The sequence below is a fragment of the Medicago sativa genome, chromosome 7 (assembly GCF_051527215.1).
Source record: "Medicago sativa cultivar Bolivia chromosome 7, Bolivia_mono, whole genome shotgun sequence".
NCBI lineage: Eukaryota > Viridiplantae > Streptophyta > Magnoliopsida > Fabales > Fabaceae > Medicago > Medicago sativa.
In genome coordinates, this window is record NC_140755.1 from 56,722,676 (window position 1) to 56,749,289 (window position 26,614).

At 31.5% G+C, this 26,614-nt stretch overlaps 3 protein-coding genes across 3 annotated transcripts; 1 reads left to right on the plus strand and 2 right to left on the minus strand.

Moving 5' to 3' along the window:
* Positions 1-4,296: 4,296 nt before the first annotated feature.
* LOC146906976 (acyltransferase GLAUCE-like) lies at positions 4,297-6,355 on the minus strand. Its single transcript, XM_085725353.1, has 2 exons — positions 5,745-6,355; positions 4,297-5,309 (listed from the first exon to the last, which is right to left on the minus strand). Exons 1-2 carry the CDS (start codon positions 6,171-6,173, stop codon positions 4,422-4,424), a joined length of 1,317 nt encoding a protein of 438 aa, XP_085581479.1. The 5' UTR covers positions 6,174-6,355; the 3' UTR covers positions 4,297-4,421.
* A 3,415-nt stretch (positions 6,356-9,770) lies between these two features.
* Positions 9,771-14,006, minus strand: LOC146906977 (xyloglucan endotransglucosylase/hydrolase protein 2-like). Its single transcript, XM_085727576.1, has 5 exons — positions 13,937-14,006; positions 13,378-13,538; positions 11,348-11,448; positions 10,897-11,102; positions 9,771-10,286 (listed from the first exon to the last, which is right to left on the minus strand). The coding sequence occupies exons 1-5, from the start codon at positions 13,960-13,962 to the stop codon at positions 9,914-9,916; spliced, it is 867 nt and encodes a 288-aa protein (XP_085583702.1). The 5' UTR covers positions 13,963-14,006; the 3' UTR covers positions 9,771-9,913.
* An 8,203-nt stretch (positions 14,007-22,209) lies between these two features.
* Positions 22,210-25,751, plus strand: LOC146906978 (putative E3 ubiquitin-protein ligase RING1a). The gene is made up of 6 exons (XM_085729011.1): positions 22,210-22,218; positions 22,358-22,428; positions 24,007-24,067; positions 24,780-24,887; positions 24,975-25,163; positions 25,701-25,751. Exons 1-6 carry the CDS (start codon positions 22,210-22,212, stop codon positions 25,749-25,751), a joined length of 489 nt encoding a protein of 162 aa, XP_085585137.1.
* The last annotated feature ends 863 nt before the right edge of the window (positions 25,752-26,614 follow it).

Sequence of the window (26,614 nt, forward strand, 5' to 3'; positions counted from 1 at the left end):
CTTCGTCGCTATAGTTCTTCCTTTCCATATTTTTGCAGCAACAACTTGAAATGTTGTGATGTTTTTGAAGGTTTTATTCTCTTGTGCTTTCTTTTTTAAGCTTGCAATTTTTTGTGGTGATAAATGAAGCAGATGAATTTGATTCTCAAAAGCAAAATTTGATTCTCAGAAGCGGAATGTTTAATTGAAAAGTATATTATGTTTATATAATTAATTAAATATATTTTGCATTTCACACTTTAATCGAATTTAACATAAAAATGATATTTATAATAAACTCATGCTATCCTTTCGAACGAACGGATATTTGTTTAGCTTTTCATATATAATCAAAGGATTAAAAGTTTACAAATTGAACTACATAGTTTCCATACATTGTGAAGTGATATCAATGGAAAGTGAAAATACGTTGAATCCACACTTGATCCATTTATATTACTTAAGCAAAATATTTTCGTTTGTTTTGTCCTTTGAAGATGCATGTGTTGATTTGGTGATTCTGGCTTTAACTTCGTGACTCTAATTCTAATTGTTGTTTTTATTCTTTGAAGATGCATAAGAAACATTCTATGCAAGGAAAAGAAGACCACTACTCCCTCCAAAAGTGGCAACAATGGAGGTAACACTACCAACCCGATTGAAATTCAGACCTTATATATAATTGTAAAATAAATTGAATTAACCACTTGTTATGAAGGCCATGACTTGAATTTGACCATGCTATGAAATTTGTGGATGCTTCCATTTAAGACAGATAATAAGAAAGATGATATTAGCTTGTAGCATCAACACTTCTATTTGAATGTGTGGCCAATTTCTCCCCAAAACCTCATAATGGAATCATCGTAGACCAAATATGTACAAATTGTCAAAAACAGGGCAAGTAGCTAAAACCAACATAATTTTTTATGTTTTGGAAAAATTATAACTTACATATGAAGTGATCTAAGGCAGGGAAGTTAAAGGAAACAAAAATAAAAATAAAAAATATCAAGAACGACAACGGTTATTAGCTAAAAATTTAGGCACCTAGTAGCCCATAAAAATATATCAAGGTACAAAATACTGGAACTCAAATTTGATCCATTTGAAAGAAAAAAAAAATGAGAATAGGAAAATTGATATGTTGTTGGCTAATATGATCATTATGAACATTAAGGTGGAAAGTATAGGGCAGAGAGTCTCACGAGAGCAAAACAACGTTTACGAATTCGATAAAACAAAAGTTGGTAATTTTGTCTTTAACTCTAACACTAAAGTTTGAAATGAGAATTATATCGAAATAATTTTGTCTTTAATTCTAAGACTCAAGTTTGAAAAGGAAATTTATATCGAAAGAAACTTCCACTTTAGGAAAGAATGTTTTTCGCAAAGTGGTAAAGTGCTTATGATATGCTTTGTGATTGAAATCGAAGTTTCACACAAGAGAGGATGAAGAACAAAGGAAATGAATGAATCAGGTTGTTACTAGTAGGATTTTTTTTTCCCTGAGATTTTTCTTTTTTAATGACATTTTTCTTTTACTTTGGTTATACTTCCTTCAGTCTCAATTATAAGCAAATTTTTATTTTTTAGGTTCATTTTAAATAAATGATGTATATAGTCTATATTATATAACACATACATGTTTATTTAATGAATCTAAAAAATGAAAATTTGCTTATAATTGGGACAAGAGGTAGTATATATTTAAGGAATTGGTTATATAACACATACATGTTTATTTAATGAATCTAAAAAATGAAAATTTGCTTATAATTGGGACAAGAGGTAGTATATATTTAAGGAATTGGGAAAGTTAAAGCATAGCATCCATAAAGAGCCCTTTAGTAATTGGCCAGTTTAACACCCTTTTTTTTAAAAAATAAAATAATATTTAGGATTGTGTTTTCAAAACAGTTAAGAGACAAATCAAACACTCTGGGCATATTAAGTGTGTGGTGGCGAAAACTAATTTTAATAGAATTAACTTTTTTTTTTTTTGCTACAAATTTTGATTTAATTAACTTACGTATATGATATGATATATAGATAAGATGAACAATTATTATGTGTTTGATGCACACAATATAAAAAACATGATATTATCGTATCATTTATCATATCATGTTTATAGTACACACCATACATTCTTTTGAACAACGTAACTGCCATTTCACACCATAAATTTCTCCAATGTCATACAAACCGTAAAAAACTTGTGAGATATTAATTAATTCAAAATACAGCTATACAATAACATCCTATAACTCCTTCAAAAAAAATAAAAAAATAACATCCTATAAAAAAAATGAACTTGCATCTTAAGAAACTATACAAACGAAAATAAAAAACTAATTTTCAATACGATCGAATACAAAAAACCAATAAGATCCATTGAATATGATGTTTTAATAAAGTATGAAGTGAGATTCAAAGTAATTTTTTGAAAACTAAACCTATACAAGGGATCTTGTTAACTTCCACCTTTTTTTTTTGAAAGTGTTAACTTCCACTTAAATAGCTCAGATTATTCTACTCGCATCTTAGTAAGAATTACTTGAGGATCATCGCACAAATCATGAGTTTAAGAAGAAGAAAAAGAGATTATTTTTATGTCAGTTAATCATGAGATTAATTGATCAACGGTGATCCAAAGGTCTCGTCAGTTTAATCTTCGGTTGAGTTTTTAAAACGGTCTTATAAACCCAACTACTGCGATACTAAAAAGAAAGCTAAATGGGTTAGAAAAAGATAAATTTGAGATGAAACAAACAATTATCTAGGGAGATTTGGATGATGAGAAAAAAAATGGTTATGCAACCTATATAAGCTCAAGATGCAATGCGTTTGTACATTACCAACCTTTAGAATCTAGATTTGCCTAATACTCATCATTTTCTATTCCAATGCCAAAGAGTCCTTCCCAGCCCAAATATTGACAGTCAAATCAATTTCTTTCAATAGTCAATTACTTCACAACGTCACTAAGAAACTTGCACTAGGCGATCATATCATGGCCACACCCTAATTTCCACTAAATCAAATCATTAATCTAAATCGTTCAGTCCTGATTCAATGATGTAGCTTCATTCAGATCATTACATGTATCTCTAAAGGACATCTATCTAGATAAAGGCCTAACGCCCAAAAATCGTACATATCTCGTATAAATACTAATACATAGTGTTAGGGTCAGGTGTGTCACATTTTACCCTTAAATTGTCTCAGTATCTTTATCTCTTAATGACTTGAGCATTAGAACAAGTACAATTACATTATCCTCCTTCGATGAAGAGGGACTCATGATGGACTTACGGTGGAAATCTCTATCTTCCAACTTCTTCAAGTTCAAAGACCATCAAATACTGATTCGAAAGGATCAATTTTTTTTATAATCGTTTTTAATATATGAATATGAAATCAATTTTACAAACAAAAACTTAAGCTGGAAATCAAATGAACTTATAATATTTCGCTACATCGTTTTACTTTTGTAAGAGTATTTTTATTTTATTTTTTACAAATTTTGCAAGCGTATCTTAAAAATGATGATGACATACAAAATTAGTGATTTATTATGTATTATTGAGTGTCAGAATAAAATTAGTTTACATAAATAGTCTATAGTCATTATATAACGTATGTCGATTCAATTAGTAAGAAGTTGACTTATATCCTGCAATGACGTGTGTTTAACTCTCGCATCCAGCATACAAACTTCGTTGATGGGTATTCTGTAAACACCTTGTCAACGCTCTATTAGTCTTAAGACTTGCTCTAATCCTGATGAACCTCATAATCCATTTAAACTCATTTAAACTTTTAATTATAACCATTTCATAAATTTAATAGGACACTAAGTTGTCCAACTTTACACTTTAAATAATCAAAATGGTGATTTCACTCAAATTTTGACTTCAGTTGAATTAATTTAAAAAGAGATGAGATGATGATAAATATAACGCTAACGATTCACATTGATGCAAATGCCAAAGTATGAAATGGGACATGGATAAATATTATTCAAGGCATTGGCTACAATCAAGGCCGTCCCTATGAAACTGGAGGCTCGACTCTCATAGTAAAAATAGGCTTCTAATAAAAAAACGTACAATTTTTTTAAAAGATTAATCTTCTATTTAAATTGAAAATAACACTCGTAAAATGATTATTAGCCACCGAAATCAAAATTAGCAATTATTTTTACTAAAGACGTGTATTTTAACTTAGAAATAGAAACATGGAACATGATTTTTTACTTAGAAATTGAAACATGAAACATGTTTATTTATTTATTTTTGAGTGGGGGTGAGATATTGAACAATAATTTTTTTCTTGATACCCATCACTTTGGGAGGCCCAGTCTCGATTGAGCTCTTTGCACTCCCTAAAGAACGGCCCTGGCTACAATACCAAGTTATTGAAATACAAAACAAGTTCTAAGTTTCTAGCATTATCTTACAAAACTCTTGCAATTGATCTTGAGGTAAACTTAGACATATATTAATACCCCCTTCATCTTTTGTCCCTGGCAACATGATAACCAAACCAGGCTTAACTATAAGTGGAGTAGCACATTTCAATGTACCCCAAGCAAAAACTTCATTCTCTAACCCCAATCTCCACCATGCCACCAAAGAAAAACCATCTTCCTTACAAGGCACTCCTCTATTCACTTCTAACCAATCTATACCTGATTTAATATACTCATCATTCAATCTTTCAATCCCTTCTTGCACTTTCCTTATAAGAAAACCATCTTCTAGTTCAATCAACTCCTTCACAGTCGCTCTTGCGAAACCGGGAACCAATGCATTGCCTGCAAACCCATTTGGAAGTTCAGGGACAACCATTTTTCTAACATCAACCGGAAACAACATTGTTGATACTTTATCATCGTCCATCTCTGTCGCTATGGTTCTTGCTTTCCATATTTTTGCAGCAGCAACTTGAAATGTTGTGATGTTTTTTAAGGTTTTGTTCTCTTGTGCTTTCTTTTTTAAGCTTGCAATTTTTTGTGGTGATAAATGAAGCACGTGAATTTGATTCTCAGCAGCGGAATTTTTAACATTGGTGCTAGTTGTGCCGCGTATTGTAAACAAATTTTCTATGTTCGTAGATTTTGAGTATTCAAAATGTGGATGACTTATCTTTGGAGGGTTTCTTGCTCTCAGTAATGTTCGGTCTGCATTAGGTACCACGATGAGGTCGTTGCCGCGTGTTAGGGATGCCAAATTCGCCTCAAATTCTCTTACGGCTATTCCATCTAGTATGCAGTGGTTATAATGAGATGCTAGTGCCAAACTTCCACATCCAAATTGGGTCAGCTGTCATAAAAGAAAAAAATTATGTAATAATAAGAGAAAATATATATGTTACAACATTATTAACATGATATCTCTTTTAGAAGAATGTAAGAAAGAAAAGAAATGAAGCATTATTTCTTGAAGAAAAAAAAAAAGCATAGGAGCTGATTTTGTATGCATGCACAATTTCTAGAGTCACAAAACGTTTTAAAGAGAATGATTTAGTCCGCGACTCTGTTATATTTTTCTATTCTTTTCAACATACATGACAACAGTTTTAATCGAAATCTATATGTTTACGACCTTGTTATAATTTAACCATAGATATGACAAAGTGAATGTATTGTGTGAATAACGTTAGACCCTTGCGAATATGGTTGGAATTTAAATGTTTGTAACATCAATAAGAAAACTTGAAGTATTATGCAAATTAAAAGAACTCAAGAGAACATTAACCTGTAAGGAAGCAAGGGGTTTTTCTTTCAGGTCAGTATCTTCATCACCATGCAAGAAAACAACCAATTCCCTTAACTCTGGATTAGGTGCTGAAATAACACCAAATTCAGACAACTTTCTATCAGTTTTTGCAGCCGCAACAACAATACCGGTATCATTACAATCAATTTCAAATCGATTATTCTCTTCCAAACTTGGCACAAGCCGGCCAGCCATAAAATCATAATGTACAAGCATTTTACCGAGTGCACCGTATAACTTGCTACAAATCTGAGAGAAACTCATTTGGTTGCTTGGAGGATCAAAGAAAGAGGAAGAATCTTGGTAAACAACGAGCGACAGATCGATGTTTGACAAGAACATTCTCTTACGTGGTGTTGGTTGCTCAGGAACAATCACAACTTTTTCAACTAGTTCAATCTTTTCCATTTCGCTTACAATTATTTTCCTCTTTTTATTGAACTAGTTCTAATACACAATTATCCAAGATTTTTCAACCATCAATATATATAATATATGTTTTTTTAAAGGTGTTGGCTAAATTTATTATGCAAATTCATGACTGGGCCAGTTTCCTAACATTACTCTGAAGTTATGAAGAGGGATGTTATATTGTTTTTATTTTTTTGGTACAAAGATGTTATATTGTTTTAATGAGTGCATATGTTATAATGAAAAAGGAGTACATACGTTATAATGAAAAATTGTTATTCCCTAATTTTTTTAATGAATTACTCCCTGATGATGTTACGGATAATACTTTTACAAACAAAAATAGATTTAATTTTTTGTGTTCTAAAGAATCTAACCAAGTTGCTTGGATTCCAGTGTCAAGGAGCTTCTTCCAAGGACGTACTTGGGGAATACCGGGTTCGATTCCCAGGGGGAACAACGCTTGGCCAGTGCGCATGCCTCTACGCACGAGCCGGATTAGTCGCCCACCTTTGGTGGGTCAGAAACCAGTGCGAAAGCCAAAAAAAAAAAAAGAATCTAGTGAGGAAACTCATAAAAAAAATTAAATTGATTTATTTATTGGCTAGTAAAAGTTATGGTGTAACCATCACTGTATGGTTTTTTATGAATTAATGAGGATTCTGCTAACAATTCAAGTGTGTTGTGTCGTGTCATTACTCTCCTTATTAATTTTGTGGTGGTTTGAATAAAAGATGAATGTTAACCAAAAAAAAAAAAAAAAAAGAATAAAAGATGAATGAATGTACTTGTAACTGTATCTTGTAAAAAGTCACAATGAGTGACTAGGTTTGTATATAATTTCGTTTGTCCGTCGTATATTAAGATTGAAAACGTGTGTGATTATACAATATAGATTAACATAAGATTCCTCCTCTACCAACAGTCCGTGTGTGCCCCTTATTATTTGTTGTAAAGAAAAATAATTGTCATTGTATACGCTAGATTCATTCTCCCGTAATTCTCAAGGTTTTTTTTACTTTTTTTAAAACTGAAATAAAAAAACTATGAAATTTTTTTAAAAATAAATATTGAAAAAAGAAGATAAAATGTTTGCCTCTTAGACTACCGAATTTTTTGGCGAGCACCAACTCTTGATGAAGAAAGAAGGTTAGAGCGTATTTTTTAATCTCCTTCTTCTTGTTTTGATCGGTACCAAAAATATGGTGATGTTGTTGTATTTGATACTACATACAAGGCCAATTCTTATGAAATGTCATTTGAGATTTTTGTTGGTATGAATGGTTATGAAAAGACTATACTTTTTCGATGTGCACTCTTATGGAATGAAACAATATATACATCTCGTTGGTTGATGAAGGTAATTTCTTTATATAATTTCTTTATTTTTCCTTTTTTTCGTTGAGGGATTCTTTATTTTTCCTTTATATAACTTGATAACTTGATTTTTTTTAATTAATAAAACATATATGAATGCTTCCAATTTTTTTTTTTTTAGACATTTATATCTTTGATGAAGAAGTCATTAAAGACAATATTAACTGATCAAGATCCATGGATGAAAGAAGCAATCTCAAAAAATATTTTTTCTAAGACATTTTTAACATGAACAATCTTCGTAATACATCGTGGAAATAGAAATACAAATTAATTTTAATTAGTAACTAGTATAAATAATTCAAAAAATAAATAAAATGAATACAAAATATGCACTTAAACTTTTGAAAGAACAATCGGGTTTAAATTTGCAACTTCACAGGCTTTCTTCTTCTTGTTGTTATTCTTCTTTTTCTTGAAGTATAGCATTAAACCAAGAACTAAACTTAAAAGTTATGTGTCATATGCAAAAATTATGTTATGTTGATGGCAAGTTTTTCGAAATTGCTTCTTTCATCCATAGATCTTGATAAGTTAATATAGTCTTCGGTAACTTCTTCATCAAAGATATAAATGTCTAAAAAAAATTGGAACCATTCACATTTGTTTTATCAACTAAAAAAGCATCAAGTTATCAAGTTATATAGAGAAAAAAAATAAAGAAATTACTTTCATCAACCAACAAAATGTTGTAGATATTGTTTCATTCCGTAAGAGTACACATCCAAAAAGTATAGTCTTTCCATGACCATTCATACCAACAAAAATCTCAAGTGGCATTTCATAAGAAGTGACATTGTATGTAGTATCAAATACAACACCATATTTTTTGTACCAATCAAAACAAGAAGTAGGAGACCAAAGAATATGCTCTAACCTTGTTTCTTCATCAAGAGTTGGTGCCCGCCAAAAAATTCGGTAGTCTAAGAGGCAAACATTTTATCTTCTTTTTTCAATATTTATTTTGAAGTTTTTTTAATATGTTTTTTATTTCAGGTTCAAAAAAAAAAAAAAACTTCAGTTTTTAACTGAGAGAATTAAGAGAGAATGAAGCAAGCGTTTAGTGACAATTCTTTTTCTTTACAACAACAAATAAGGGGCGCGCGTGCAGTGTTCGTAGAGAAAGAAGCTTATGTTAATTTACATTGTATAATCACATACGTTTTCAATATTTATTAACACACTTTACTGTTGTTTTTTTCCTAGTAAAAGGAGGGGGGCCATGGCTAAAAAAAAAAGATTGAAATGGTTTATATAGTTGCTTAAATGCATTTCTTGTAAATTTATCTAAAACTATTTAAATAATATATGTAATTGTTTCACAGGGTAATGTACGATTTGAATATAATATATTTATTATGTCGTTATCAAATGTATGTAACAAACACATAAAATATAAAATAATGATATTATATTTTTTTATAATGTGTGCACTAAAACATGTGATATATAGCCAAAATAGCGATAGACCCCATGTTTAAGACCACTCTTCAAACTGTTGGTTGTCATATTCTTGACATTAGGAATATGTGATAGGATATATGTATATCCTATCAATGTCATATATGTTTATCCGACTCATTATCCTATTATATGCACCAAACATGTTCAAAGGACAATAATATAATACTTCATCTATCCCTATATGTAAGCAATCATTTGATTAAAAGTTTGTCCCTAAATATAAATTTATTTTCAAATTACTAGATGTATTTATTATTTTTTTCATAAACATATCCCTAATTAATATTACTAACTTGTTTTGAAATATGAAAAGTCTGATTTAATACACATACAAACAAAAAACAATTTAGTAATACTAACACACAAAATAGACGCATTAATTACACTAACAAATTTTCTTAAAAATGTAAAAAATACAAAATAAGAGCTTATATATAGGGATGGATGGAGTAATCCCTTTCAAGGAAAAAATAGTATAATAATCATACATGAATTTGATAGATTATTTATATACAACCAACTTTTCTTAATATGCGTTAAGATTTTCTCAAAAAAGGTCGTATCCTACAATCTTATAAGGGTCTTGTTAACGAGTGTTCCCAGAGCACTCTTTAAGCATTCTAAATCAGAAAATTATTCTTTAAAAAAGTGAAATGGTTCAATTTCCAAAGCCTTGAATACACAAATTTTTATAAAAAGTTACTATTTGTAACCCTTAAAGAGTGCCCCGGAGGCACTCGTTAACATTTCCCATCTTATAAATAGGGATGGATGGAGTAATTAATATTAGATTAAAATTTGAAAGTGACATTTATTTTTGAACAATTTTCTATAAATCTGACATTCATAATTGGAAGTATTTATTTTCATACAACTATGAATTGATTTCATATGAGTCACCTAATTTGACATTCTTTATGTAGTTGTCCTCTGTCAGAACAGTAGTCATACAACAAATGCATCCTCCTCACATCTTCATATTCTCTTTGTTGTTGTGGGTTTAGTTCCCAATATTTCTTACCATTCCACCATAAATGGGGAGAATAGCAGTCATATTTTCCTGGATTATTTGATTGGCAGCCATGAATGTTGAACATTTGGAATTGAGCCAAGAAAGGTGCTTGCTTCCAGTCAATTTTCTTACCATTAGATGCCCATGGTTCCCCATTCCATATGCTAACTGTAACATGCATTTGTTGTGAAGGAAAACTCACTCCCATGTTTGACCTGTTCTTGAATATCCTAATGGGTGTTTCATCCACATAAAACCTGAAAATTTTAATAATGTTTCATCCACATCAATAATTTATTTTGATAAAAAAATGGACATTTTATTTTGATAAAGTTGGACATTTTTATTTTGGACTATGGCTATTAAAAATGAAGTATATACTGGCCGAGGACAATTTTTTTTCAATTTTTGTCTCTCTATTAGATTTCAAATGGTAACTATTTGAATTGGTTACATGAAGGGAAGAACCAACGATGAACTGGTTCAAGTGGTAAGGACTTTGTGTCCTTAAACATGTGGTCAGCGGTTTGATTTCTGACTCATGCATATGAAAACAATCTAGTTGAGTGGGGAGAACCTAGTTTGTGTGTCTCATAGGTTCTCTGACAGAGATTAGTGACCGCTAAACGTTAATTCTTTCATTTTGAATGCTCACCGGAGGAAATTGAATTCCCTTTTGCTTACACATTCGAGATATTGATGACCTCCCGATTTTGATTGTGAAAGCCAAAAAATACAAATTTTTATTTTATAATTGAAAATATGGAACTTGAATCTGGATCATTCGATCAAGATCGAACGACCACCGATGTCTTAAATGCATGGATGCATATAGAATCTTGACCGTAAGAGAAAGGATGCACTTACACTATTTGGTGTTGGTTCCAAAGGATTCCATATGTATGAAAATCGATTGTTGGATCAAACCAGAGGCTATGCCTTTGTTCTCTCCCCCCTTCATCACTCGCAAACACGTTTGTTTGCAACGTATATGGCCTTCCTTTGTTGCCCAAAAATTCAAAGTCAATCTCATCATGTTTCCCTCCCAAGTGTGCAAATGCCTTTGAAGTAAGCTTCAATTATTAACAAAAAGAAAAAGAAATGTACTCATTAGCTAATCAAAAGAACATAGTTAAATATTGATGCTTGGTACCAATTGCATTTGCAAATTGCAATACAAAGATTTTTAATGCAACGACACTAAAACATCCATTGTAGTCGCATCGAGCATATTTTTCAGCATTTTATCGCAATATAAAAGTTTGTGGCATAGCCACAATCACAACTGCAATTTAAAACTATAAAATAAATTTCGTACATAGAAAGCCGTAACAACTCCTAGTGAGTCCTTGCAGGGTATCTTAATTCTCATCCGAAAGAACCCAGAAGAATATTCCAATTTTGATCTGAACCCAGCTCCTACACATTAGAGAAAAGTAAATAAATTTGAGAAATTAAACTATAATATGGAGTCACTCTGTTATCATAGTTGTACCAATATCACGTAGTGCCATGATAAACTTATGATGAGTCAATAATGAGTCGTTAATTAGTGTCTTTTATTTAATATTTAAGTTTATTTTAATTAAATTTAATATGTTTTTATTTCCTTCTAGAAGTATTTTACTTCAATTGCAAGTTATTTTATTTTAGGAACAAATATTTGAAAGATGGAGTCTTGGAGCAAAAGAAAGGAGAATTGGAGCTGATTCATGAAGATCTCATACAAAAATATCTTGTGCAAGGATTCATGCCAAAGATATGACTCATACAAAAATATCTTGTGCAAAGAATTTGAAGATCTTGATCATCTTGTGCAAAAATATAACAAGTGGCGTGCCCCATATTACCCTTTTACTGCTTTTGCTTCTTTGACAAAGCTGCCTATTTTAGTATTTTTGACCTAGAGCCCATAATATGGAGAAACTTTGATACGCTTAAGAGAAACTTGTCTTTAGAAAAAGGGTCCAATATGAAGTTCTGGTTTAGGGTTTGGTTTGTGAAGGATTTGTCATCTAGATGAACCAATAATCCCAAGACGCTTTTATTTTTATTATTTTCTTTTAATTAAAAATCCAAACTTTATAACCCAAAACTCTTTTCTAATCATTGTTGAAAGTTAATTGAATTCATAACTCCCTGTCGGAACGATACTCTTATTACTACTTCGGTAGAACCGTGCACTTGCAGTTTTACTCATCAACTTATAAGGTGGGATTGCACTTACATTAGTTTTAGTATGTTTAAATGACACATAGACCTTTTTATTAGTTAAAAACCATGATCTCCTTTGATTAAACACGTCTCTTTTCTAGTGTTCTGGTCAGTCTCAAAATATAAGTAAAAGTAGGTCAGCAAAAATTATTATATTTAGTGCAAAATTTAAACCAAATACATTTGTTCATGTTGATGCTTATATTTTTGAGACAGAGAAAGTGTATATATGTAGAGGAAATATAAGAGATGCTTAAACTATTTTATCTTACATTGACAAATCAAAGTGTTTTGACACATTTTTTTTTTCCTAAGTTAATGATATTTTCATGAATCAAAGAGCTATTTGTTGAGTTTTGTATTTTATGAATGATCATTGCATACTAAAAAACATCATTTCATTGTTTATAAAAAAAAATCATAAAAAAATAATTAATAATCACTATTTTGAGTAATAAATTTTTTTTAAAAAAAAATCTAGTTCATTGCACTTATGGTAAATAATATTTAGTTATTATATTTTTTTAAAAAAAAAATATTTAACTATTAATTTAAAGACCAAGATACATGTCGAATTGCATAATCTACGGTAGAAGCTCATTTTATTTACCCTAAACTTTATTGATTTTGTACATATGAAAAGCTAATATTCTTTGGGATAAAATATATATGGTTCGAATTTTTGAACCCAGAACAATGGACAATTCATCTCGTCGTGAAAGAACACTTGTATTTCGTTGTTGAACAAAAATTGTGATTCGCACGGTCACAAAAATGTAAGATAATGTTGCAAAAAGTTAGGTTACCTTGTTCAAGATGTTTAGATTTAAAAAGATGTCAATGAAGAAAAGAAAATAACAAATTTGACATGTCTATCTAAATTATTTCATTATTAAAATATCACACATGTATTTTTTTTTTTTTTAATAGAACGCGTTAAAAAGCAAATGGTGCATACATATTGGTAACATAAAGAATAATTAGAAAAATAAAATAAAATTAGAGATGAATCCAAAAAAAATGGTCAAACATAAACCTAAAGGAAGTAAACATAAATTTGACTTAAAATTAAATTATTTCTCAAGAATTACTAAAAATATATTTTTGTATTATGATCAAATTCAATATTCAAACCTGAAATCTTATCAAATGAGAGTTGAACTTCTCTACCGTTGTCCACAAAGAAGACGTGATTTTTTCCCCATGTAACCTTGTAGTTCTGTTGGAAGCTTACCTCAACAGCTTTGCTAGCACATATCAAGGCTAGTGCAACGAAGAGAGGGACAAACAAAAAGCTGCACAACAATTGATTAGTTCATAAATAATCACTAATAAAGCAAATAGAAGTACATGCATACACGGAAAATACTTGGGTGACATAATGTCACCGTGATATTAAATCTGGGCCACACAAATGTACTCATGCATACACTAATCACTTGGATTCTATGGAATCATACAAACATTGATAAAGATATCACATGACTACTATTTTAAAACTTTTTTTTTTTGTAGAGTCAATTTAAAATAGTACAAAACTTAAGTGTATTTTTTGTGTTTTTCGTGTGGTTTTTCATATAAAATACTATATTCAACTGTCGAGACATCTTGACTATATATATGAAATCAGTTTTTGATATTTATTCAACCGTCGAGATATCTTGACTAAGATACTTATTCGTGAAATACCGACCTTTGTTGTTTGAGCAGACCAGCCATGGCAATAAGAAAAAAACAGTTCAATTTGTTGGAAACTTTTTTGTGATCATGCTAATTATATAGAAATGGTTATGGATTATACATTGTATCATTGACAATGAATCTCAACTACATTTCTACGTCAAAGAAACTTTTTGATGAAATATAAGAAGTGCAAAGTAACTTTTATTTTCACTAAAGCAGCACACAATGAGAGTTGACTTATAAGCATGTGAATGTCGTATTAAGTTCCTTGTGATAATTGTCACGTTACTCTTGCCCTTTATGAAAGGCCCTTCCTTGTTAGTAACATCTACCGAGTGTGTACATGTAATGTACATAGATATGTACTCAATCAACTTCTGTTCATTAATTTTCACAACAGTTATCATAACTCAAGGTTATTTGACTTTGACATTTTGTTTTACTTTTTAGGTGTATCTTCTACTAATAAACAAAGTTCTCGTGTTGATAAACTATCATTAATTTTCAAGTTATTATTTTGTTACGAGTATATAGTTTTCTAGGCTTAAATTCACATAGAGATACACACACACACACACAAAAAAAAAGTGAAATAGTGAATCGCAATAATAATCTAAAAAATTGATAGAAGTGTTGACTTGGTACTTAAAATCATCTTAGTTTTTCTCGCCTCCTCCCTCACGAGGGCAAAGATTGAGGCCGGCGATAAAGGCTTCATAGAGACATTTCGACAACGAGGCCTTTGTTGTTCTCGAGTATGAGACCTTCTCCACTTCCTCTCGTATTAGAAGATATGTCTGTGAACACGGTCCATCTTGTGCACGATTCACTTGTTGGTGGAGTGAGTTCGGCGAGGAAGTCTGCAAATACACGCATCTTGATTTCTTGCACATATCAAACTATATGTCAAACTCTAACAGTCTAACATATCATTTGGTCATTCTTTATGTTAAATATGGCATGAACATGACTTGCTTGAGTGGTTAATCTGTGCGAACCACAATTGGATGCACTAAGAAGTATCTTCTTAGCTTCTTGAACGCCACTATCAACACCAAGGCGATCTTTTCAATCTTCTAATAATGAGTCTTAGGTCCAGTTAGTGCCTTCGAACAAAATTACACATGATTTTTATTCGTCTGTGCCTCCCTCACGAGGGCGACGCTTACGACCTCCGAAGAGATAGAGAGCTAGACGAATAGGGTTTCACCTTCCATAGGCTTGGACATCACTAGAGGTTGAGCCAGAACATTCTTGAGCTTCATGAAAGCTTCTCCCCACCCCTTAGTCCATTCAAAGGTTTCCTCATTTCTCAACAACTTATAAAATGGCAGTGTTGAGCAGATTTAGAGATAAACCTATTTAGAGCATTGAGCATTGTGTTCAACTTCATAATACACTCTTCGATTATAGGTGTTTCTATCTTGAGGATTGCATTGCATTTGCCAGGGTTGGCCTCAATTCCTCTTTTAGTGAGGTAGAATCCCTAAAAAATTCTTGCCTTCACCCCGAAGGTACACTTCTTTGGGTTAAAGGACATGTTATATTGTTGCTCACGAGCAAAAATGTCTTCCGAGTGGGTCTCATGTTAGTGTTCCCTTACGGATTTAATGACTATGTCATCCATATATACCTCCAACATGTTCCCTTTTGGAGACTTTGTTCATAATTCTTTGATACATATGATCTACGTTTTTCATGCCAAAAGGCAGGACATTATACATATAGTTTGTGCCATCAGTCATGAAAGTTGTCATGTTTCTGTCGACCTTGTCCATTGAAATCTGGTTGTAGCCTAAGTAAGCATCCATGAATGACAGAAGGTTATAGCTAGATGAATTGTCCACCAACTTATTAATGATGGAGAGAGGATAAGCATCCTTCGAGCATGATTTAGTTATGTTTGTGTAGTCAACGCACATGTGCCACTTGCCACTAGATTTTTTCACCAGCACGACATTCGACGACCATTCATTGTATAATTGATCTCTAAAATGAAACTTGCTTGAAGGAGGCCGCTCACAATCTCCTTTGTTGCTTGAGACTTTTCAAGGAACTGATGGCGCGTATACTAGCTTATGTACTCGGCTGAAGGATTCACTTTAAGCTTGTGACATGCTACACTTGGTTCTATCCCTGGCATTTCCTTTGTTGAGCAGGCAAATAGATCTGCATTTCCCTTCAGGCACTTAATGTGGCCTTCCTCCATGGGAAAAAGAAAGATTTCTCCAATCTTAACTTTTTGCACAGCAGTGTCGTCTAGCTGCATGATTTTGAAATTTCCATCTAGTGTGGGACTCTCAAAGTAAAGTTTTGCTTTTAGGGGAATTGGTATCTCGCAACCTTCCTCCTCTTTTGGATTTCCTTCGTCTTGTCGCACGTTAAAGTTCGTAACGTTGCAATCAAAAGGTAGCATCATAGGAGTGTCAACACTCTTCACAGCTTCCCTCTGATGTATTGCAGATGCATCAAACATCTATTGCAGCACCTTGTGGCATATGTTTGCTCCGCCCAGGTCCCCATGAATGGTTACGACTTCTCCCTTATCGTTGTGATACCTCATCTTAAGGTGGACAGTGGAGGTGACAACGTACAGGGATGCTATCATTGGTCTCCCCAATATGCAATTGTAAATAGATTTGCATAGGACTACCATGAACAAGGATTCAACACTACATTTATTGTCGCCCTCACCAAAAGAGAACTTGAATTCGACATACCCATAAGGACAGGTTATAGTTTTTGTTGAATCCTTGGGAGACAGTGTTGTACGACGTCAAGTATTACGACATCAAGTATTATTTATTTAAATCAATTTCTCAAAGGTTTCATCGTACATGATGTCTCATGAGATCCTTTTGTCGACTAAACATCTTGACAAGTCGTGATCGCAAATTGTAGCCACCATGACTAACGGGAAGATTTTGGTAGAAGCACCTTATATCTTGTCATCATTAGTGAGTTTAAGGATGAGCTTTTTCTTTCCAAGGCTTCTTGTCGACCTAGGCAGTTTGGTGTCATTGAAATCTAGCATTTAAGCAATTTTCCTTTTCATCGTTCCCTTGAACATTTTCCTAAGCGTTGAAACCCTTCCATGATGGCGCATAGCAAAATGCGGTCTCCCTTCTTTTTATCTTTGTCATCCTTTTCCTTCTCTTTCTCTCTTCCATCCACGTTGTTGATTTCCTATCTTCGTGAAGTTTCTTCTCGAGAAGGAAAGTGTTTCCTCTTCAGGTATTCACTACGGCGAGAGGAATTCCGCGGAGAGTCTTTGTACTTCTTTTTGCAACCTTTGTGGTAGTCATCATTGGTGAAGTGTTTATGCTTCCTCTTTTTTATTAACTTTTTGATTGCATCCTTCGGCTGAAAGCAATTGTTAGGTCATGGCTTGCGCACCTGTGGAACCTCTAGTATTTGGATTTGTCTATGCACAATGTTTCCTTCAACGGTGTAGCATTATTGACCATAGCGTCTTTGAAATATGCATCCGCGAATTCCTGAAAGAATCGTTCTCACGATGTATTTAACATAGTGTACTCAGAGAAATGAGAATGGTACCCCCTTTGTCTTCTAGCCATCGTCTTAACGTTCGTTGTCACTTCCTTTTCGAAGCTACTTATTCTTCCTAACTTCAGCTACTTATTCTTCCTAACTTCAGCTGCTAAACGGTTCTCCACATAATTAATGTAAGGTTATGCGCGGATCAAAAGTTCATTCATGTCTCTAGCCTCATTAAGTCCCAACTCTTCTTTGAAATTACATTTATCACACATGTTGTTTTCAAAGATGAAGCACTTCAACTTATCGTTCACGCTTCATACTTCAACGCTCTCGCTAGTGAACCTTTCTACGTATTCCCCGAGAGTCTCCTTTTTCCCCTAGATGACTGTGTTCAACGCTGCCATCGAGTTCACATTCCTTCTCCTAGAAGTGAACTCATCATAAAGATCCTTCCAAGAATCAATAGAGTCGTCCTCAAGGCTCTAGAACCAGGTCATTGTTTCACCTTTCAAAGAGAGAACGAAGAGCTTACAGTTTACCGCTTCTTGCCCCTGGTTGTAATTTAGGACAATATCAATATGCTCCACGTGCTCGTCGGGATTACCTGTTCCATCATAGAATTCCAACTTCAGTGGCTTCTCCAAGGCACGTGGTATGGGAAAATTTGTTATCCTCCTTGTGAACGAACCTCATATGTGATAAGAACGACGTCGTTGTGGAGAATCCTCTTCACGTCTTTGATGATGGGGCTGCTAACTTACTCCCACCCAAAAAAAAAAATGAGCTAACAAGCATGCTCCCACTTGATTTTGACAAATAAAAATCAAATCTTTCTTTTTAACAACATAAATAGAAGGGTACTACTTTAATTTACACTTCTGCTTAATATATACTCCTTCCATCCCAAATTATAAGTCGCTTTGGGAAAACAATTGTCCTAAATTATGAGTCGTTTCACAGTACCAATGAAGCATTAATGTTACATTTCCTATTATACTCCCTTTTTTCAATTCTTTATTTTATTTTTCTCATACAATTTAATAAGGACAATTTTGTAAAACAACTTGTAATATTTCTTTCCAATACAAAATTGTTTCAAAATACATGTCCAATTATCGCAATATGCACTATTCACTTGACTTACTTTGACCATACTTTTTAACTAATGTATAAATACAAATATTAGCATGTAAGATGTTGTTTGATTTGTCTCGACAAATATTTTCAAAATATTAAATTTTTATAATTTTTACTTTATATAATTAAAGATATTAACGGTCAAAATTGTGCATTAGCATATGTGAAGTTGTTGACTTGGACATGTATTTTGAAACGGAGGAAGTATTTCTTAATATGCGTGAAATTGTCAAAATGACTTGTAATTTAAGACGGATAAAGTATTTTTATGTGGGAACTTCATATATCTCCAGTACTCTTTATTTCACAAGTAAAGCTCTTTGGAGTTAAAATAAGTGAATTATTATCTTTTATAGGTTAAGGAAGTTCATAAGTTGGTAACAACATGAACGCCACAACAGCGCGAGGAAATGATTCTTGCCTCATCAACAATTACATTTTTGTCTCTTAGCTTTTCTAGCAGCCCGTTTAACCCTCCATTTTAGGCGGGCTGGGGTGAGATTTTGAGCTCATCTCTCTTGTTGGCTCACCCCTGTTAAGCCCGCTGAAAAGGCGGGTCATAGCGGGCTGGGGCGGGCTGGCCTGCAGGCTTATTAACCTCAAATTGTCTCACTCTCTATGATAAGTGATAACTGATTCACCACTGCATTATAAAACTTTAATCCCAAACTCAAACTTGTCCCCTCTCTCTCTCTCTCTCTCTCGCTCTACTCTCCGTCTGATTTGCTCTGATTCACTTGGGTTTAAGGTAAGCTTTGTAGCTCATTTATCTTAGTTGTTGTTTGTATTAAGTGAACTTATGTTTGCGTTGATCTTTTAATTTCTTCCTTTCTTCTTTTCTAAAGCCATGACATGTTATATTAGTTTCTTTCTTGTCTTAATTTCTAAAAACAAAAGTTTCTATTTAAATATCCTTAATTTCATGTTGTTAAATTTATTTTGTAATTTGTATTATGTTGGATTTATTTAATGTTAGAGTTATATTGAATTTATTGTTTTTATAATAGCAGCGTATTTGTTAATAACAATCGACAAAAAAATATTTTTAAAAATAGACGGGCCAACCCGCCAACCCGCTAGTCCGCCTTTAGGCAGGGCGGGGTGCGAGTTTGAGCCCACCCCCTCAAGTTGGCCCACCCCGCCCCACCCTGTTTTTGGCGGGCTAATAGCGAGCTGGGCCTAAACGGAGCGGGCTGGCCCGTATTGCCATCCCTAGATATACTAGTACAACACTTTCGGCATGTTTGAATTGACTTCTTTTTGAGCTTATACAAAACAACTTATACAAATAAATAATTTTTTTATTTGTTATTCATAAGTTTTTCAATGTAATTTATGAAAAAAAAATAGTTTATAAAGATACAATTTTCATTAGTAAGAACTTATGAATTAAAAGCTTATTTAAATACATAAACAATTTTTCATAAATTGGAAAATAAGTCAATCTAAAAAGGTCCAAAGAGGTTAAGTGAGAAGGCAATCCTAGTTACAACACATCTCTACGTGCGTTATTGATTAGACCAATTTGTATGTTGGATGAATGCTACTTCTGTTTTGTTGCCATGTTGATTGTAGTTTGCTATGGATATATTTTTCTTCAATAGGATTATTTGGCACCTTGGTAGAGACACACACAAGTATTTGTGTATCTTTTGATGTATGAGTTAGGATTTAAATTTTAAATTTATTTGTGTATTTATACGATATTTAGGATTAGTTATTTAGGTTTCTCGTCAATAATGGATTAGTTTAAATGGTAAAGGTCAATTGTGATGGGAGAATCCAACTTATGTATCTCACGAGTTTTTCGCTGAATATTAATCAACTTCACACCAATCAAATGGCAACATCGAAACTATATTCTTGTCAACAAAAAAACTTAGGTTTCAAGAATGAGATGTCGGCGATTGCTTCCCCGTACAAATTAGAACATGCTAATACAAATAGAAAAAAAAAAAAAAAGTCTTGCTAAAGAATGTCTTTGAAGGTATTCTTCAAGAATTTTAAATTAAGAAATTATTTTGAAAAAAAAAATCAAATACCTCAAATTTCAATGTAATTAATAGACAAATTTTTACTACCTCCGTCCCTAATTATAAGATTTTTTTGAGAAAAAAATTGTCCTTTTTTATAAAACCCCTTTGTTATTTTCAATTACATTAATTATTTCTTTACCAAGATACCCCTATTTATTTTGCATCTTTTTCTTAAATCAACAATTAATACTATGTTAAAAATACTCCATCGGTTCTATTTATAAGAAACATTTAACTTTTTTGATTCATTGCATAAATAATGTATTTGGTCTATATTCTAGACAGGATACATTAATTACACAATGAATCTAAAAAATTAATTTTTTCTTATAAATATGACCGGAGAGAGTATATTTTAATCTTTTATCTATCATTCACTCTTATCTAAAATGTAACTCTCTCTCTCTCTCTCTCTATCTCTCTCTCTCTCTCTCTCTCTCTCTCTCTCTCTCTCTCTCTCTCTCTCTCTCTCTCTCTCTCTCTCTCTCTCTCTCTCTCTTAAGGATAAAATTGTATAAACAATAGTAAATTATAAGCAAATTTAATATTAATACCAATTTTCTTAATTCCCGTTATGTTGATAAAAGGGTCATATATTTAGGGACGGAAAATTGACTATTTAAGATCTTAAAGAGTGTCACAGGATACACGTTATCATTTCATAAAAATAAAGTCACAAAATCCAAATGTAATTAAGAAATCAATAAATAAGGAATATTAAATGCATGTCTTTGGTCAATAATAAATTACTTGAATTCTCTTAATTACTATTCAAATATTGCCATCAATGCAATTAATGGGTTCCATCCATTGGATTTAGATTAGTTGTTCATATTTAAACTTTAGTAGGACTTTCTCCGCCCTAAATTATAAGTAAAAAAATTCAAATCACACTTTATTAAGAAAACTAAAATATAAGAATTTGAAGTATAACTTTTTGTGTTTTTCTTTTTTGGAATAAGTTTTATGGGAATATGTAGAAACAATTTTCATTAGCTATTGGTTATGGAGAAAATGGAAGAGAAAGAAAATTGAATATAATTTACATTTAATTTCATGCGAATAAGTAAAAGTTTTTCTTGGAAAAGATAGTTTTAAAAAAATTAAATAAGATAAAAGTTTGTCTTTTTTGCTTGAGACACAGAAAGTGAGATTTTTTTTTCTTATATTTTTAAACGGATGGAGTAGGATTTAATACACCATCAAGAAAGATTGTATAATTTTCATTCAACAGGTGTGATCTCCAAATGTTAGTATTTGCATTCTCAGTAACAATTAATTAGTCAAATATGATATTTTTAAATTGTGGAAATTTTCAATAGTTAGAATAAGATCAAACAATTCATATTTTGATTGTAATTAAAAAAAATACTCTTTATAACATTGTGTGATTACGTTTCATTGGAAATTGAAACTTGAGTTGACAAAAAATTTATTTGATATATAGAGAGAGTTTTAGTCTCAATGTGTCAATACATTTCTTTGTTCTCTACATTTTCTTGATGACTTTTTCATTCTGAGAACCCTAGATATCTTACTTTCTTGTTGATCAGAGAAATGCTACCACATAGGCTCTTGAACTTGGAAATTGAGAAATATGTTGACAACAATGATTTTGGTATGTATTATCATTCTCAGTTTTCATAAATACCATGAGATCTGTTTCTTCTATGTTGGTTATTTTTTTTCTCATTCATTCTTATATCAAATTTCATATTACTAACGATCTTGGTTATTTTTTTCTATCTTATGGTTAGCTGAGGCATCTATGCTATCTTCAAAGGGAGGATGGAGAAAAATCATCTGGCATGGATGAATCTAGCAAAAAGTATGTTACATACACTATCATTTATTTATTTATGCCCCATTTGCTCAATTCCACCTTCATTAGTAATGCATTAAATCTCACTCTAGTAGTTTGCTATTAATAATTTATTTAACATGCTTAAATGTAGTTTTAGTTGCCCTATTTTGTAACTTCATAATATTGGTCCTCAATTTTTAGATCTGATTGTATAGTACTAAATTTTTAAAGGGTCCGGCTAACCGGTGCCTCCGGGGCACTGGTTAAGCATACCATAAAAGAGAATTATTATCATAAAAGGAAATTGTTTTTGACTTTATTATAAATTAATTACACAATTTCAATGCATTAACTACTATATAATTTCCTTTTTCATATTCTTAACCAGTGCCCTGAGGGCACCGGTTAGCATTTCCCATTTTTAAAATTTGAGAAATTTTCTCCACTATTGAATTCATGGCTTATTCTTGTGTGTTATGTTGAATAATAAGCTTACCATTTATAAATGGGTGCTGTGAAACTAAATAATTTTTTACAAATAAGATATTTTTAAGTTTTTTCATTTTTTATTTATTTTAATTTTTAACTTGAAGTAATAATATAATGATATTGAAATTGAATTAAGAAGGTTTTATCAACATATGCATTGTTACATTAGCTTCTCCCTTGTCAAATTATTATTCAACTAGACATATCAATAAAAACAAAAGTTCTAAACTTAGTGGGGAAGAAAATTTCTAAATCTTTTAAAATTGGGGACTAAACTTTTGAATTAACAAATTGGGGACATAAATCATGAATAAGAAAAAATAGATACTCCAAAAGTGGATTGAAACCTATGTATTTTTCGACTATGTTATACCATCTTTGGAGTTTTGCGGTAGGTTAATTTTATCCTGGTCTTCGTGGAATGACTTTCATATGTCATGGTGTGATGACTTCATGGACAAGGTTCTCTTGTTGAGTCTTTTCTCTTTTGCTCATGGATACACAGTTACTTTATGTACAAATGACGTGGTTTTCATGAATAAGTTTTTCATATATTTTTGGTGAAATTTAAATATATTTTACAAACATTTGAATACAATATTTTACTTTGAATTTTGAACATATTTTTGTATTTTGTTCATGTATATCTTTGTAGATCTATTTTAACATTCGTAGAATGACCCCAAAAAATTTTTGCGACTCGACAAGAGGAAGTCATCGAACACCTAAGGAACAGTTAATGATTTTTTTTTTTTTTTTGACAAAACCTAAGGAACAATGATGGCACCAAACTTATATATATCATAATAATATGTGATAATATCTTCTTCTGCTATGTTATGGATAATATATTATTAATTGTTGATATTTATTTTTTAAAATTTGGGTATTAGATTTTGTATATTAAATGTTTATAATGTATTTCCTTGGTTCATGTGTAAGTATGAGTAAAAAGGTAAAAAAAAAAAAAACAAAAAAAAAATGTATTTCCTTAGTTTTGTTTTATAATGAGTTGTATATATTTAAAGTATTCCCATATATCATGCTATTAGTTCTCTGGAGACCTTGATGCATCTTGTTATTAATTATCTCATCTTCTACACTTGCTGATAGAAATAATCGCCTCTCCCTACTAATTGAGCATCTCAAAAACTCTGCAAAAGATGAAAATGAGGTAAATTATTTTTTCATAATGTAACATGTCTGTCATATTTGGGGTTTAATTATGTAGGATGTATGATTGGAATCTAAGCTATAACAAAATGATTTTTTATGTTGTCACGATCAAAACATAACTACAGTTTTAGGATGTATGATGTATTTCAAAGGTTTCACTTGAGTGACATAATTTTTGGTGACATTAGTAACATTAATATATTTTAGAGTAGAGAAATGATGGATGAATGATTAAAATATATTATTTAAATTAAAAAGAATGATTGATTAAGAGAAAGCTAAGAGCAATGTTATCAATGTCACCGGAAGCTAATGTCACTCAAAACATCAAGGCCATGATTCTCTAAGAGTAGGCATATAGTAGGCAACTAGGCATATTTGACTCTTGAGTTGTGAATGGATATAGTGAGATAGACTTGAAATCTCTATAAACCATGGTAAATTTTATGCCTTGATATGAGGCTAACATGGTGTTAGGAGTCCGAGAAATAGCAATGAGCTAAACATTCACGATCCTTTGACCCCACATTTTTATCCAAAATCTTAAGGTTTTAGGTATATGGGCCTCTCACATGTATATCCAACATTTTTTATTGAAAGAGAACAGTGTTCCATTTTTTATATTATTCAAATTATTATTTATTCTTCTCATTAGTATTCATTATTTATCACTTTTGTTTAGTAAACATTTTGTTTTCATTATTCTTCAGTCGGACATTTTTATCAAGCTTCTCTCTTTGGAAAAGGTAAAGGTCCCAAATTTGGAGAGGCCATTCCTTACTTGTAAGCCTGCAACATTAATCAGTCAATTGTATCAGGTTTTTTTTCATTCCCTAACATCATTATACAAGAAATTTCAATTTAGTGTCATTTCTAAATTATAATAATAGTTTTTCAATTTACAGTACATTGCCTTTGAAACCTCATTGCAAACTGAAGAGATTGAATTGTTCGTGGTAAAGGAGTGTAACCCTAACATTATATTTGGTGATGCCAATCTCGATCCAAGTAACATGAAGTTTGAGTTCCTGACAAGAGAGGAAGAAACTTCTTTCGCTGAAATCATTCCTGATAATCTCATTCGTGGCTATTTGGTAATTTATTAAATTTTCATAAATTGATCATGTATATATTATATAAAAATTACAAAATGTCCTCGTGAGTATAGCTCAGTTAGTATGGACAATGCATAAAATATGCAAGGTTCGGGGTTCAAACCCCGGCCACCACTAAAAAAATATATAAAAATTAGAAAGAAAAAAAAAAACTTTATATGGCAACCTCAAAAAAAATTTGAAATTTAGTCTGTTGAGTATTGCTATTTTGAACTATGGTTTATAAATTAAAAGATAAAGAGCAATGCTATATCTCTAGAAAAATAACATCAAGAATTCTTCAAGAATAAAGAATAGCCAATCACAATGCACTATTTGCCACAATTCAAGGAGATGTGGCTGAAAAATAGGAAGTGGACAAATAAATCATCCAATTAAAATTTGCCAACTGTGTCTTGAAAAATTCTTGAAGCTATTTTTCTTGAGAAGTAGCATTTTCCAAAGATAAATTCTTCTTGTATATCTACTATCATTTATATTTGCTAATATTTGTATATGTATGTGTATTGTTTTTAGGTCATAGCTTATAAGAAGAAAGTGTGGGACTTGAACGTGGCTTTATGTTGACTTCAAGAAGGTGTGGGACTTGAACATGGCTTTATCATGAGAACTATGTTGCATGTTTATTTAATCTTTTTGTTAAACAAAAAGAAGACAATTGGGAAATTGGTAAACTGTACATTATTCTTCCGCAAAATTAATTATGGGTGTTAGACAAGTATTTTGATTTATTAATCATATCATCTCATCAACATATGAATTCTCTTTCTTGTAATATTTCATAATATATTATATGTGGATTTTTATGAAGAATTCAACTATCTCTTTTGTTATAAGATCAAATCGTATTATTTTTCTCATCTTATAAATTTTTTCTTTTTTCAATATTAGAATTGTCTTCCAAAACTATTTGGGTGTTTTTGAGCGGGGTTTTTTGTTTGTTTCCTGCTTTTGATTTTGGTCATTGGAGGTTGCGGGTGGTTTTTTTGCCATTGTTTTCGTGTTGTTTTTAGTCTCTGTGTTTTTTGGTGGTGTTGTAGGTGTTCTTTCTTGAGTTTTGGTTGGGGTGTTTTTTGGGTATCTCGTGTGTTCTTTTTCTCTTTGTACATTTGACCCTTCTTTCTTATATATCTATCTATGATCTATTTGCCATTCAAAATAAATAATCACATATAAAAAAATTGAAAAATGAAATCTACGTAAGAAAGGAAGATGAAGCTTTAACTATCACACATCCAAATTTATACCCTAAAGAGGATTAATGAAGTTTTACATCTGATGGATCAATTTATCTTGTGATCTTGGTCTTGCAATTTATCAATTTGATCTCACAATGACTTATATCCTTCTCTAATTCTATCTCTCTAAGTTCAAACTGATCACACTAAGGTGAATCTGAACTTTTGTTTTTCTAAGTTCAATACAATCAA

What these genes read in the sequence shown, in the direction of transcription:
- LOC146906976 (XM_085725353.1), bottom strand. Translation starts at nt 6,173, where the DNA reads ATGGAAAAGATTGAACTAGTTGAAAAAGTTGTGATTGTTCCTGAGCAA. An exon ending in AACCCCTTGCTTCCTTACAG is followed by an intron (nt 5,310 to 5,744) that starts GTTAATGTTCTC and finishes CTTTTATGACAG; the next exon opens with CTGACCCAATTTGGATGTGG.
- LOC146906977 (XM_085727576.1), bottom strand. Translation starts at nt 13,962, where the DNA reads ATGGCTGGTCTGCTCAAACAACAAAG. An exon ending in CTCATTTGATAAGATTTCAG is followed by an intron (nt 11,449 to 13,377) that starts GTTTGAATATTG and finishes TCTAATGTGTAG; the next exon opens with GAGCTGGGTTCAGATCAAAA. An exon ending in TGGAACCAACACCAAATAGT is followed by an intron (nt 10,287 to 10,896) that starts GTAAGTGCATCC and finishes TAAAATTTTCAG; the next exon opens with GTTTTATGTGGATGAAACAC.
- LOC146906978 (XM_085729011.1), top strand. An exon ending in CTGCAAAAGATGAAAATGAG is followed by an intron (nt 24,068 to 24,779) that starts GTAAATTATTTT and finishes ATTATTCTTCAG; the next exon opens with TCGGACATTTTTATCAAGCT. An exon ending in TAATCAGTCAATTGTATCAG is followed by an intron (nt 24,888 to 24,974) that starts GTTTTTTTTCAT and finishes TTCAATTTACAG; the next exon opens with TACATTGCCTTTGAAACCTC.